The sequence below is a fragment of the Physeter macrocephalus genome, chromosome 4 (genome assembly GCF_002837175.3).
Source record: "Physeter macrocephalus isolate SW-GA chromosome 4, ASM283717v5, whole genome shotgun sequence".
NCBI classification, from domain to species: domain Eukaryota; kingdom Metazoa; phylum Chordata; class Mammalia; order Artiodactyla; family Physeteridae; genus Physeter; species Physeter macrocephalus.
Window position 1 is genome coordinate 74,313,811 of NC_041217.1, and position 15,115 is coordinate 74,328,925.

The 15,115-nt window shown below is 43.0% G+C and overlaps 1 protein-coding gene and 1 pseudogene across 2 annotated transcripts in view; both read left to right on the plus strand.

The window, feature by feature from the left end:
• The first annotated feature begins 170 nt into the window (after window positions 1-170).
• TUFT1 (tuftelin 1) overlaps window positions 171-15,115 on the plus strand; it is a 46,038-nt gene continuing 31,093 nt past the window's right edge. For both annotated transcript variants that reach the window (XM_007130479.4, XM_007130481.4), the window contains exon 1: window positions 171-295. In XM_007130479.4, the coding sequence (XP_007130541.1) occupies window positions 236-295 (60 nt within the window). In that variant the 5' untranslated portion in view covers window positions 171-235. The remainder of the gene's footprint in view (window positions 296-15,115) is intronic.
• LOC112062245 (uncharacterized) lies at window positions 2,590-2,712 on the plus strand (annotated as a pseudogene).

Consider the following 15,115-nt stretch of genomic DNA (forward strand, 5'->3'; position numbering starts at 1 on the left):
AAGCCCCACCTTTAGGTAAATCTGAGAGAGCGCAGACGGGCATGCCCCGAAACGTCTAAGCCACGCCCACTTCATCCCTTTGCTCGCTCGTTGGCGAAAGGCGTCCTAGGGGCGTGTCCTATCGTGCGTCCGCCCGTGACGCGCCTCTGCAAGGGAAGGTTCGGCGCGCGCCAGTCTAGGAGAATCCGGACCGCAGGGCCCAGGGTTGGGGTTCCAGGTGCGACCCCAGCGGAAGATGAACGGGACGCATAGCTGGTGTACATTGGTGGATGTGCATCCGGAGGGGCAGACCGCGGTAAGAAAAAGCGTCCGCACCGCCTCCCTCGCTCGGTATTCTCGGTTTCTAATTTCGCCCTTCCAGTGCCCAGCGAGGAGTTCGCTGACATCACCTGGTGCAGCTCTCGGTGCGGTCAGCTCCTCGCGGTGCTTCTCTTTTTCTGCCGCTTCGCGGCGGGCGGTGGAATCCTGGGGAGTTGCGGGATGAAGACTGTTTTGAGGCTCGAGGACAAGGGGCGTCTCTGTCCTTTGGGAGGACACTGCGGCTCCTGCCCGGAACTGAGCGCGGGTCTCCGGGTGCGCGCTGGCTTAGGCGTCCTGTGCGCTGCTAGATTGCGTCGTAGGAGAATGAGCTCCAGGGACGGGATCCCTGTGCGCTTTTGGACTTTGGTTCCCAACGAAGGGGATTAGGCTTTTCTGTGGGTCCTGGTGATCTCAGGGGCCCTTCAAAGAACTTCCTGGGGCTTTGGGTGAGCAGTAGCAAGACAAAGGGTAGAGAGTGAAATCCTGAGGCTTCGACTGGAGGGTGGGGGCGGTAGAACTCCAGGTACGCTGAGATTGGCCAGGGACTCTTACCTTTCGCTAGGGGGGGATAGGGCTATCTGCTTGAGGGTCACCTCTCTGCTGAAAGAGGATTTCTCCTCTTTCCCCCATGGAGGGTCTCCTGCTCCCCTCCCCCCATCGGCCAACCGATAGCTTCCTGAGACGTGTTGTTGGTTTTGCCTTCAAGCCCGGGGCAAGTGGATGGAGGGGATGCCAGAACCTGGGCTGAGAAGGGGAGGGAAGTGACTTACACGACAGCTTCTGGACGGAGTGAGAGTGGGGGAGAGAGGAGTGCTCACCCGTCTGCTCCAGTGCTAACCGATCTGCCGAACTCCCCTCACTCCCTCGGCTCCCAGTACCTGGTCTCCTCCCCACCCCAGCAGACCGTATGATTCTTCCTCTCCAGAGGCAGAGGAGGGTAACTTGTGGCTGAGTGTTTCTAGGTCTGCTGGGGAACTTAACCCAGAATGGGTGTGTATTATTTCATCAATTTCCAAGCTATTGTGTGTGGGGGGAGAGTGAAATGAGAGACAAGGTGATGGGGCGTTTGTATGCCTCCCTTTCCCCCACTCCACTCCGATTCTGATTCCCTTCCCCTCTTCCTCTCTCAGCATGCCCTTGAGATAGAGCTAACCCATGTGCACCTGAATTATGGGTCTTCAAAGAATATTTGTTGAATAGTTTATCATTTCAAGTTTAGGGTATAGATGATCACTTAATTCTGTTCACAGTCCCCTCTCTGTTTCTGCCCAGGCTGTGAGAGTTTCTACCACATTACAATTCAGGTCTTGCTACTGCCCAACCCCAGTACCTCCATCCCTCATCTTCAGTAGATGGAAAAAATCCATCCTCTATTGTGTCAGCCCCAAGTCCTACTCCATGAGCTTGCTCACTGTTTGGGGATGGTTGAGGCAGGGAGCGGGGTATGAGGAAAATAAAGGAGAGGGGTGTTTGGGCTTCTTTTTGCTTGCTGTAGAAAAGAGATCCAGAAAAGTCTTAAGTCTAAGGCATTGGCAGTGTTGAGAATGAATTGACACTCTCTTCCATCCCTTGATGTTTTGCTGCTTGTCTGGTGGGGGAAAATAGTGGATTGAAAAATAGCAAGGAATTCAGACAGTCTCCAGCCATAGATTAGTTTGAAGCTTATCAGAGACCTCTAGAATGAGGGGGAGACAGAAATTCCCTTTATTCCTTCTTTCTAGGCTGGGCTTGAGAGTTATTTGACTTCAAAGGTGGGGATGACATAACTATTGCTGAGATCTGGTGTTAGAGACATTCCTGAGCTCTTAAAGAAGGGGAGGAGATCGTAAACAATCCATCAGTCAGGAGACAAGCTTTTTCCTGGATTCCTCTCCTCTGAGCCATCCTGCAGATAGAATTTATGGCTCTGGACAGTCTCCAGGAACCTCTTGTATATTCACACCATTGAAGGAGTTCTCAGTGCATGTGTAAAGTGAGAGAGTGAATAAATAAACGAACAGATGTTTCTTCTGGTGTCTGCAGTGTAGACAGTTTAACTGTCTGGTGTGTCCTCGTGGATATCAGGACCCTGGGACTGTGTTGGTATTTCTCCATCAGCCAGGCCATATGCCTCAGTGCACTACACATGGACATGGAAATATGGCTAATGCATCCTCTGGGTTGCTTTTATTGTTGGAGGCAGATGTGGCAGGTACAGGGAGCCAGTGTTTTTTTTTTTCAAACTGCTGATCATAATCACATAATCACTGAGATCAACTTAGTGGGTCAGAACCAGCGTTAAAAAAGAAATAGATGTGCTCAGAGCAGGAAGGCGGAAGAAATGGTTCCTCTGTTTACAACACACGCAACAGGAATCATTGTAACAAGGGGCACAAAACTTGTGGCCTTCCTATGAACAAATACCCTACAGGTGTCCCCCTGTACCTCCACTGGGCAGGACCAGTGGGACAGGGCTCAATATTAGATGAAAAGTTGCAGTATTAGAAGAGTTTGCCTTTTCGATCCTGTCTAGTCCATGCATGGGTGGGCCATGAGTGGTCTTATAGGCATAAAGGCTTTGAACTCTCTTTTCAGAAAGAAAGAAAGAGATTCCAACTATATGCCATTCTGGAAAAGGTAAAACTATGGAGACAGTAAAAAGATCAACGGATGCCAGGAGTCTGGGGGGAGAGGGGAGATGAATACACAGAGTACAGAAGTTTTTTAGGGCAGTGAAAATGCTTTGTATGATATTATAATGATGGATATATGTCATTATACCTTTGTCCAAACCCATAGAACGTGCAGTACCATTCACTTCATTAGAGTGAACCCTAAGGTGATCTGTGGATGTTGGGTGATTACGATGTATCAATGTATGTTCATCTTTGGTTAAAAAGTACCATTCTGGTGAATGATACTGATAATGGCTATGCATGTGTGTGGGGAGGTATATGAGAAATTTCTGTACCTTTCTGCTAATTTTGTTGTAAACCTAAAACTGCTCTAAAAACAATAAAGTCTTTAAAAAAAAGAAATATAATTAACACTCTCAGAGTGTTAGGGTAGACATTTTGGCAAAACTTTTGTTTCAGTTTTATCTGTGTATACATATTATATATATATATGTGTGTGTGTGTGTGTGTGTATTTGATTGTGATGTAAAATGTATTTTTTAGGTCAAAAAAGTTTGCAAACCACTGTAGTAAGTTACACTGGCAAATAAAAGCACAGATTAACCAGATTAAAAAAAACTCATTTTTTTTAGACATTCCCATTAAGTTCCCTTATTATAAGCAACAGAGAGTGGCTCCAGCTAACTTAAGCAAAAGAGGAATTTATTAGACGGAAATGGGCAACTCAGAGGATTTAAGGGAGAGCTTAAAAAGTCCGAACCAAGGGAGTCCTGGAGCCTGGGTAAGTGGAAGGTACTAATGGAGGGTTTCTACTTCTGGGTGAAGTGTTTCCAGCTGTTTTAGGTCTTTTTGCCATTCTGCTCAAGATTCCAAGAAGGTGTCACTGGCCCTTTCCCCCGCTTGGCCAGGGCATGTTGGGGTTCCTTGATTGACAGGCCCACCAGATTGCCCAGTGAAGGAGGGAGATTCTCCAAAGCCAAACCCAAGTGCTGTTATCAGTGGAGGAGGACCGAAACTGTGGCAAGAGCAACAGTAGACTTTGATTTGCATGATCTCTGATTTTCTTTCTTTTTCCTTTTTAATCATTTTTTTATCAAAGGAATATATGTGTATGATTTTAAAAAGATCTATTAATATCAAAAGGCCTTTAAAAGGAAATTGTAAGCAGTTCCCTACCCAGGGCCTGCCCCATGGAAGTTACCACTTTTAACTCTTTTAGCTCTTTCTAGTGTTTACTGCCATGTTTCTAAATAGTATGCTTATGATTTATCAGTTTTAGACATCATTGACTTCCTATTGTAGGAATTATAGGAAGGTTTATACTTCCACAACTTACATGCTCCCCTTTCCTTCTCTCATCTTCCCAAAGAAATTATATCACAATTTTTTTTATATCGTTATTGGAGTATAATTGCTTTACAATGCTGTGTTAGTTTCTGCTTTATAACAAAGTGAATCAGCTATACATATACATATATCCCCATATCTCCTCCCTCTTGAGCCTTCCTCCCACCCTCCCTATCCGACCCCTCTAGGTGGTCACAAAGCACCAAGCTGATCTCCCTGTGCTATGCGGCTGCTGCCCACTAGCTATCTATTTTACATTTGGTATTGTATATACGTCAATGGTACTCTCTCACTTCGTCCCAGCTTCCCTTTTCCCCCTGTGTCCTCAAGTCCGTTCTCTACGTCTGCATCTTTATTATTTCCCTGCCACTAGGTTCATCAGTACCGTTTTTTTAGATTTCATATATGTGTGTTAGCATACGGTATTTGTTTTTCTCTTTCTGACTTACTTTACTCCGTATGGACTCTAGGTCCATCCACCTCGTTACAAATAACTCAGTTTTATTCCTTTTTATGGCTGAGTAATATTCCGTTGTATATATGTGCCACATCTTCTTTATCCATTCATCTGTCAATGGACATTTAGGTTGCTTCCATGTCCTGGCTATTGTAAATAGTGCTGCAGTGAACACTGGGGTACATGTATCTTTTTGAATTACAGTTTTCTCAGGGCATATGCCCAGTAGTGTGATTGCTGGGTCATATGGTAGCTCTGTTTTTAGTTTTTTAAGTAACCTCCCTACTGTTGTCCATAGTGGCTGTAGCAATTTACATTCCCACCCGCAGTGCAGGAGGGTTCCCTTTTCTCCAAACCGTCTCCAGCATTTATCGTTTGTAAATTTTTTGATGATGGCCATTCTGACCCGTGTGAGGTGATACCTCATTGTGGTTTTGATTTGCATTTCTCTAATGATTAGTGATGTTGAGCATCTTTTCATGTGTTTGTTGGTAATCTGTATGTCTACTTTGGAGAAATGTCTGTTTAGGTCTTCTGCCCATTTTTGGTATATCACAATTTTTGACTAAACTATGATTCTATTAATAACATTGTGGTTAAGAGCCTGGTTCTGGGAATCTGACCCAGTGGACTAGAGTCAGGGCTTCAGTGTTTGCTTTGCCCAAGATCACTTTGGTAAGTTACTTTATCTCTTCAGTGTCAGTTTCCTCCTCCTTAAAATGGGGATAATAATTGCACCCTTCTCATAAGGCTGTTGTGAAGAATGCATATGAAACATTAAGCTCAATGCCTGGCACATGGTAGGTGCTCAGATGTTAGTTGTTATTTTCTGTTACTTACTGGCTAGAGTGTTTTATCTTCCCCCAGTCAAGGGATGGAGAAAGAGTCTGGGAACTCTGTGGTCTGGTCAAGATTTTCTCCTTCTCATTATGTTGATGTTTGCTCTTACATGTTCCTTTCCCCTTTCCTCTGCCAGTGGAGGGTCTTGAGGATTAGAAGGGACCTATTGGTAGACCCAGAGTGAAGACCTGCGTAACCTTCGCCAGTCCCAACTCAGCTAGGACTGTCTTAGAGTGATAGTCAGGGTTCATATTTTAGCATCCCACTCTGGGCTCCTTTCCTCCTCCACCTTTTTCTGAAATCATGGCCAAGGCAGCTGGTATCGCATGATGCACTGGACTCTGATAAAGTGATTCCCTTTAAGTATCCTATCAGTGTTACCCTTCCTTAGAATATTTGCTCTCCCCTCCCCCGCCCGCCACCAGTCCTCTCTACTTTTTTTATGTTGGTCAGTCTAGGCCAGAGAGGTTCTCTCAATGCCTGAGTGGATTTGAAATTTTATATCAGTTGCAGTCTGAACCTTTGTCTTTACCCTGGAATAGGTGTCATTCCTTTAGGACCTCAGAAGCTGCATTAGTTACATGCCAAGTCTTTCCTGAGCCCGACTCTTTTTTTTTAAACTAAAGCTGTAATTTACTGAAGGCTTACTATGGACCTCATTTTCTTTTTATAACAGCTTTATTGAGATACAATTCACATACTGTACATATCACCCATTTAAAGTATACAGTTCATTGGTTTTTAGTATATTCACAGTTGTATAGTCATCAGCACAACTGATTTTAGAACACTTTCATCACCCCATAAAGAAATCCTGACCCATTAGCAGTCACTCCCCATTTTCTTCCAACACCACCCCAGTCCCACCAGTCTACTTTCTTTCTCTATGATTTGCTTATTCTAGATATTTTATCTAAGGGTAATCATATAACATGTGATCCTTTGTGACTGGCTTCCTTCAATTAGCATGTTTTTAAGGTTGATCCATGTTGTAACATGAATCAGTATTTCATTCCTTCATATGGCTGAATAATATTCCATTGTATGGATATATTATGACATGTTCATCGTGAATAAATGTTAGTGGACTTTGGGGTTGTTTCTTCTTTTTTTAAAAAATTTTTTATTGGAGTATAGTTGATTTACAATGTTGTGTTAGTTTCAGGTGTACAGCAAAGTGAATCAGTTATACATATATGTATATCCACTCGTTTTAGATTCTTTTCCCATGTAGCCCATTACAGAGTATTGAGTAGAGTTCCCTGTGCTAGACAGTAGGTCCTTATTAGTGGGTTGTTTCTTCTTTTTGTCTATTGTGAATAATGCTGCTATGAACATTTGTTTACAAGTTTTTATGTGGACTTACATTTTATTTTCTCTTGGAAAGAAATACCTAGGATTGGAATTGCTGGGTGAGAATATTTGCATTTTAAAAGGGGATTCATCTGGAGTCATAGATGCTTACTCCAAAGGAATGAATGAATTCTAAAACGGTGGAAGCCCTGGCTCTGTGACACCTGGGTGGGGAAGAAACTCCTGGGCAGAGGAACCATTCAAGTTTGGTGACTGCCTGTTCCTTCCACTCATGAGACCTGCCTCAAGCTCAGCCCATAAATTCCTCCTCACCCCATTCCATCTCCCCCATTCATTGCCAAGTTCTCACCTTCAGGAGCACTACAGCTGATGTCTCCAAGCCTGCCAGGAATTTGGGGAATCCTGGGCTCTGTGGGAGGATCTGGGTGAGGAGGCTTACCCAGTCACCAGGCTTTGGGCGCCAAAGTTTGCCCATATTTCTCCCGGGTGGGAGTAGTGGGGCGGTGTGTGCACGCAGATGGTTTTGGTTCCACACACACGTGCTCAGAGCAGGTGGGACAGGCTTCCTCGCCTGCTGGTAATTGTGGTATGTGCCTCTTTGGGTCATGATGCAGAGTCTTGTGAAACACCTTTGTCTCCTAGGGGTGGGGAGGTTTAGTTGAGGGAACAGGTATGCGCCAGGGAGGCTGTTGGCCCAGATTTAAGCCTAGCCAGCAGGGGCAGGAAGAGGAGAAGAAAATACAGGGGAAAGAAGAGGAAATGGTCTTCTAGGGCCTGGAGGCAAAGAAGCAAAAATCACAAAGCAAGGTAATCAGAGACTAGAGAGGGGAGAGGGTGCTGGGGAACTGGGAATTCCAGGCTGGCTGGGCACTAGGTGGGTTTCGTGAAGGGAGGTTGGCTGAGCAAAAGGGTGTCTTCCTCAGAGTGGAGAGTTCAGGAGCCCCCCTCCCTCTATGTACACACTCTCACTTCCAGGCGCTGGTGTTTCCCTGTGCTAGGGATCCAGGGAATGAGAAGGGCTGCCCCATTTAGGGTGCCACCCTAAATCCCTTTTTCTCATTTCACCTCCCAGTCACCCTGGTCAGCCCTCTGCATAGAGCTTGTCCAGCCCATGCCTCTGGGCGGGTAGCCAGACAAAAATCAAATACCTGTTCTGTTGGTTAATCTGTGGGGAGGAGCAGGAATGATTCTTTGTGCCATCCCCAACAAAGGGCCATCTCTGACCTAGAGAGCCCTGCAAAAGGCAGGACCAAGGGTACCTGAGATCTGTGAGCTGAGTGGGTTAGGAGTCTCAGCCAAGAGAGGGTCATCCCCCAACCACTGCATATGGCCTCTTTGACTTTAATGGGGCTTTCCTCATCCTGACCTCTTGGGAACCATTGTTTCAAGGTGCTGGCTATTCCCATTTCTCAGAAGGGGAAAATTGAGGTGGCTGCTGCTGTAGCAGCTTGAGAGACTGTGTACATTCCCGGTGGGGACAGGGAACAGGATTGAGGGACAAAATGGTGGAGGAGTGGGTTATAGGGAGAGGATAAATTAAGGATGCTGGTTTCCAGTTCAGGGGCAGTCTTCCACTTCCCTTACTTCCTTCTCGGAGTCCCTTGATCCTCACCTGCCATCCAGTCCTCATGGCCCTCATCGCAGCCTGGGGAGTGGAAGCTGGGGAAACGTATTTTCCCATAGATCTTTCCCCTATTCACATGAGCCAGTGATGTGAGAACCTCTGGGGCCTCCCTGATATAGCTCCATATCACTCCTCCTTAGCGTCTCGATCTCTAAGCCCTCAGCTATGTGTTTACCCCCTCCCCGCTCTGAGGAGTGAGTCACAGCTGGAGATTTGTTTGAACAGAGTGGAGAGGCTGCCTATAATTTGGAGGTGGCTGGGCTTCTCCCCAAGAATGTTTATGAGGTTAGAGACTGCTTACCTTGTGATTAGCTCTGTTCCTTTTTCCTTAGAGAAGATGGCTCCCCTTCCTATCTTGCCATTCAGAGAGTACGCAGTGGGGACCACCCTGCTAGACATCTTGGGGTATTCCTAAAGCTCCCTGGAGCCTGCTCGCAGCCTTGGGGTCACTCCAGCCCCAGAAGACAACCAATGGCACCAAGCAGAGAGGGGCCTGGGTTTTCCTTCTTGGCTATGGTTTGGGGTTGTGGGGTGAAGTCTTTGGCCTTACAGACTGGATCCTCTGGTTCTAGAGGATGAGGTGCCAGAGGGAACCCTAGATTTATTCACAGGCTTCTTTTAGACAGTTTGTCTCACCTACTCTCCTCCCTTGCAGTCTTTCCAGAGCTCCTTGGGAAAGTTAATGCTGCCTTACTTTTGTGAAGTGATTTATGGTTTGCAAAGCACTTTCACACTGTTCCTACACATCTACCTACCCTGCCTAAAGTGTAGGCAAGGTAGGTATTATTACCCCCATTTTGTAGATGGAAAATTACCCAGAGAAATAAAATGATTTGCTCAAGAATTAGTGGGGGTCGGACTCAGATCCCACCTCTAAGTTTAGTACTTTTTCTTTCCTTCTCTTTATTTTATATATTTTATTATAGGAATGTCACACAAATACATTTTTGTTGCAGAAGTTTAAAACACTATAGAAGTATATGGACTGAAAGTCCCTTGACTCCCTTGACTTTCTCTAGCTTAGTGTATATGAATTCAGTGATTTTCTGTTGTGCTTACTTTCAAGAAATGCCAACGTGGCATGGTTGGTAGGAGCACAGACTCTGGAGCCACAGGGCCTGGGTTTGAATCCTGGCTCTGCTCCTTACCAGTTATATGACCTTGGGCAAGATACTTAACTTCTGTGCCTCAGTTTTCTTGTCTATAAAATGGAAATTTATACATACCATATAGTTGTGTTGTGAGGATTAAATGAGTTAATACATGTAAAGCACTTAGAACAGCGCCCAATAGGGCTCAGCATGTAGTAATTGCTTTATTTAGGAACCAGCAATTACCAATACTATTAACATATGTATGTACTTAAATAAATAAGAAGTCATATTTTATGGATGAATTTGTGACTTGCTTTTTTTTCACTTAATATGTTTTGGAGGTCTTTTCATGTCAATTTATAGAGGTTTATTTATTAGCAGTGTAGTATTTCATGGTGTGGATGTTACCATACTTGACTCACACACTCACTTACTCAAGAATATTTATGCTGTTTCCACGTCTTTAACTATTGTAGAGAGTATTGCAGTCAACAGTTTTACACACATATCTTTGGGCAAATGTGCATGGATTTTCATAGGCCATATTTGTAAAAGTGGAATTACTCAAAGGGTTTATAAAATATGCAAACTCTTTATTAATATTGCCAAATTAGTTTCTAAAAATACTTTTATAATCTCCAATGATATACATGGGAGATTAGTCTTTTTGCCTGCATCCTCACCAACCCTAGGTATTATCAGTATCTTTAAAATTTGCCAGTCACTTGATCTAAAAATGATATTTCTCGGACTTCCCTGGTGGTCCAGTGGTTAAGAATTTGCCTTTCAACACAGGGAACTGGGGTTCGATCCCTGGTTGGGGAACTAAGATCCCACATGCTGCGGGGCAACTAAGCTGGTGCGCCACAACTACTGAGCCTGCACGCCACAATTAGAGAGCCTGAGCACTGCAGCTATTGAGCCCGCGTGCTCTAGAGCCCGAGCGTGGCAACAAAGAGCCCGCACGCTGCAACGAAGATCCTGCGTGCTGCAACTACGACCCGATGCAGCCAAATAAATAAATATTTTTAAAAATAAAAATAAAAATGATATTTCTCTAGGATTCACATGAAGTAACTCACTCGCTTTACTGAACAGCAAGAAAGGATTCTTGTGTATATGGGAAGTTTTTGGTTGTTGTTTTTTTTTATGACCACACCGTGTGGCCTGTGAGGTCTTAGTTCCCTGATGACCAGGGATCGAACCGTGCCATGTGCCCTGCAGTGGAAGTACAGAGTCTTAACCACTGGACCACTAGGGAAGTCCCTATATGGGAAGTTTTAAAGCATAGCAATAAAATGGTCCTGGTGTACTGAACAACCAGGTTAAGAAACAGAACATTACTAATACTTTTGAAGCCCCCTGGTGTCCTTTCTGGATCATAACCCCTCTGCTTCCTCCACAGAATTTGTGAATTTTGTGTTTATTTTCTTGCTTTTTATTATACTTTTACTACATGCTCAAGTAATGTATTGCTTAGTTTGACATGTTTTGAACTTTGTATACATGGTATCATCTATATTCTACTGCTTACTTTTTGCATAACATTAATTTTGAGACTCCTTCATGTCAAAGCATGTAGCTGTAGTTCATTGTACTAATATGCCAGATTGTATTCATCCATTTACTTGTCAGTGCATCATTTGGGTTGTTTCCAGTGTTTTGCCATTGCAAGCAGTGCTGCTGTGAGCATACTTCTATGTGTCTTATCTTACACTTTTTTTTTATCTTACACTTTTTAAATCAGAATTTAATGAAATTCCCCCTAAATGGTAACTCATTATTATTTTAATTTGCATTTCCTTGATTAATGGTAAGGTTGAGCATCTTTCATATATTTATTAGCCACTTATATTTCTTCTTATTGTTGCCTTTCTTGGTCTTTGCTCATTTTTCTTTTTTTTCTTGTTTTCCCCTTTTCATGTCTGCTTTTTTCCAGTATTCCATACCGCTTCTCTAAACTGAGGAGTCTAATGGTCTCAAAAGAAAGAGAATTGGGAAAATCCCAGACCACATTACCTGAAATTCACACAACACATATTCTTTGATATGCCCGCTCTAAGCAAGGCACTGTACTAAATAAGCCATCGAGGTCTTCAGGGAGCTTATGATTTTATTGGGGAGATGAATGAATAAGTAGTTATGAAGGAAGGGGGCCAGTGTAGGATATGTAGGGTGCAGTGGTTGCAGGAGCAGGCTCTGACTAAGGAGTGCTAGGGTAGGACCCTTAGAGCTGAGCCTTCAAGGCTGACTGGGAATTCTCCAAGGAGGCAAGGGAGGGAAGCGTATCCCTGGAGGAGAAAACGACATGTACACTTGTGGGGAGGTGGGAGTGTGTATTGCTTTGGAAAACTCATCAAGAGAAATAGAAATTTGGATTTGGATGCCTTCCTGCAATTGGATCAGGAACATTTGGGATAGCTAATGTAGGGTACAGGTGGGGTACTGGTGGGAGTCATTATGTGATATATACTGTGATAGGTCTGATCATACGGGGACTTTAATGCTACAATAAGGTGTTTTAAATTTTTTTGTTTGCTTTTTTTGAAAAAGCATACATTTATGTATGTTAAACAATGACATACATACATAAAAGTGCATATATCGTATATGTACAGTCAAGTAATTTTCACAAACTGGATACACTTCTTTAACCATCACCCAGATCAAGAAGCAGATCATTACCAGTACCACAGAAGCCCCCTCTTGTCCCCTTCTAGTCATTACCTACCCTCCACCCTCAAGGGTAACCACTGTCCTGACTTCTGAAGCACATATTAGTTTTGCTTGCTTTTATACTTTTTATATAAGTGGAATCATATAGTATACTTTTGTGTATGACTTCTGTTGCTTAACATTTCTGTAAAGTTCATCCATGTTGCATGTACATTAGTTCATCCTTTTTCATTGTTGTACAGTGTTCTGTTGTATGACTATATCACAGTTTATTCATTCTACTCCAAAAACATTTGGGTAATTTCTAGCTTTTGGCTATTATGAAAAATGCTACTATGAACATTCTAGTATATGTTTTTTATGGGGGAAGTATGTATGCATTTCTGTTGAGTAGATAAGCAGGTGTGGAATTGCTGTGTTACACGGTATGCATGTGTTCATCTTTGGTAGATGCTTCCAAAGTGATTGTGATAATGAGCAAACCCACCATCCGTTCTGATTGTTCCACAGCCCCCGAAACTTGGTATTTTTTTTTTCATTTTAGTCATTCTGATGACTAAGGTATCGCCTTGTGGTTTTAGTTTCTAGTTCTTTGATGACGATGACTAATAAGGTGGAACCCTTTTCATATGTTTATTGGACATTTGGATATCCTCTTTTGTGATGTATCTATTGACGTCTTTTGCCCATTTTTCTGTTGGGCACCACTCTCTCTCCCTCTCATGTTCCCTCCCTCCCCACTTTCTTTCTTTCTTTTTTTTTTTTTTTTTTTTTGCGGTACGCGGGCCTCTCACTGTTGTGACCTCTCCCGTCTCCGGACGCGCAGGCTCAGCGGCCATGGCTCACGGGCCTAGCCGCTCTGCGGCATGTGGGATCTTCCCAGACTGGGGCACAAACCCATGTCCCCTGCATCGGCAGGCGGACTCTCAACCACTGTGCCACCAGGGAAGCCCTCTTTCTTTCTTTAATTATACTTTTTATTTTGAAATAATTTTAGATTTACAAAAAAGTTGCAAAGATAATACTCATATACTCTTCACCCAATTTCCCCCAATGTTAACATCTTAATAACCATGGTGCATTTGTCATAACTAAGACATTAGTGTTGATACAATACTATTAACTAAATTATAGACTTTATTTGGATTTCACCAGCTTTTCTACTAATGTCCTTTTTCTGATCCAGGATTCAGTCCAGGATACCACATTGTTTTTTCGTCTTTTTGTTTTGTAGGAATTCTTAATGTATTCTGAGTATCCTTTGTCAAATAGTCATAGAGTGAATATCTTGTACTCTGTGGGTTGTCATACTCTCTTAGTGGTGTCTTTTGATGAACAAAAGTTCAAAATTTTAATATAGTCCAATGTATCAGTTTTTTATGGGGAGGATTTTTTTTGTGCTGTGGTTAAGAAAAATTTTGCCTTTCCAAGGCCATAAAGGTGTTCTATAAAACCTTTATTGTTCTGCTTTTCACATTTACATCTACAATCCACTTGGAATTAATGTTTGTATATAGTGTGAAGTAGGAGTTAATATGCATCTTTTTCCATGACAAGGCATATTACTTTAACCTATAAGCATATGGAATATGCTTATGGAAAATATTTTAAAGAGGAGCATTATGTCAAATTTGAGGAACTGGCATTTTTGTATGTCTATGTGTATTAGTCACTGTGTTCTCACTTAAATGTTGTACTATCCATCTTACCAACTACTAAACTAAGGCTGAGGGAGAATAAAATTAATACACACAACAAATAAAAGCTGGAGCCAGTGCTTGAGCCAAGGTCTAACTGTTCCAAATGCTATTCTTTTTCTGCAAAGAAGAGAGAAAATCAAGTTGGGCTTGAGGAGTAATGGACCAGGCAGTAAATCTGGTGGTGATCTAGGTACTGCTGTGTATCATGTCATTCTATCAAAATAAAATATATTTTCTAAAATAAAAAAAATATATATATAAAAAATAAAATGCAAAAAGTTGATAAGAACCTATACTGGGGTGGAGGGGGTAGGCTGAATAAATTAGTCTGATCTATTCGTGGAATACTAGTAGCCATTAAAAGCAAATTTTGAAGAATATTTAATTATTTATTTTTAAAATGTTTATTATTTGGTTGTGCTGGGTCTTAGTTGTGGCAGGCGGGCTCCTTAATTGTGGCATGTGGGCTCCTTATTTGTGGCCCAAGGGCTCCTTAGTTGTGGTACGTGGGCTCCTTAGTTGTAGCATGTAAACACTTACTTGCGGCATACATTTGGGATCTAGTTCCCTGATGAGGGATCGAACCCAGGCCCCCTGCATTGGGAGTGCGGAGTCTTAACCACTGCACCACCAGGGAAGTCCCTGAAGAATGTTTAATGTGTTGGAAATTAATGATGAACTATTAAAGGGTGAAAAAAGCAAGTATATAACTGTATATAGTAGTATGCCTTTCAAAAATATGCGTAGAAAAATTATAAGGAATACACTAACATTTTAATAGTGGCTATTTTGGAGTAGAAGGATTATAATTATTATTTTTTTAAATAAATGTATTTATTTATTTAATTAATTAATTTTTTGCTACATTGAGCTCGTTGCTGTGCGCAGGCTTTCTCTAGTTGCGGCGAGTGGGGGCTACTCTTTGTTGCGGTGCATGGGCTCTAGGTGCATGGGTTTCAGTAGCTGTGGCTCACGGGCTCAGTAGTTGTGGCTTGCGGGCTCTAGAGCACAGGCTCAGTAGTTGTGGCTCACAGGGTCTAGGGCTCAGGCTCAGTAGTTGTGGTGCACGGGCTTAATTGCTCCACAGCCTGTGGGATCTTCCCGGATCAGGGATCGAACCCATGTCCCCTGTATTGGCAGGCGGATTC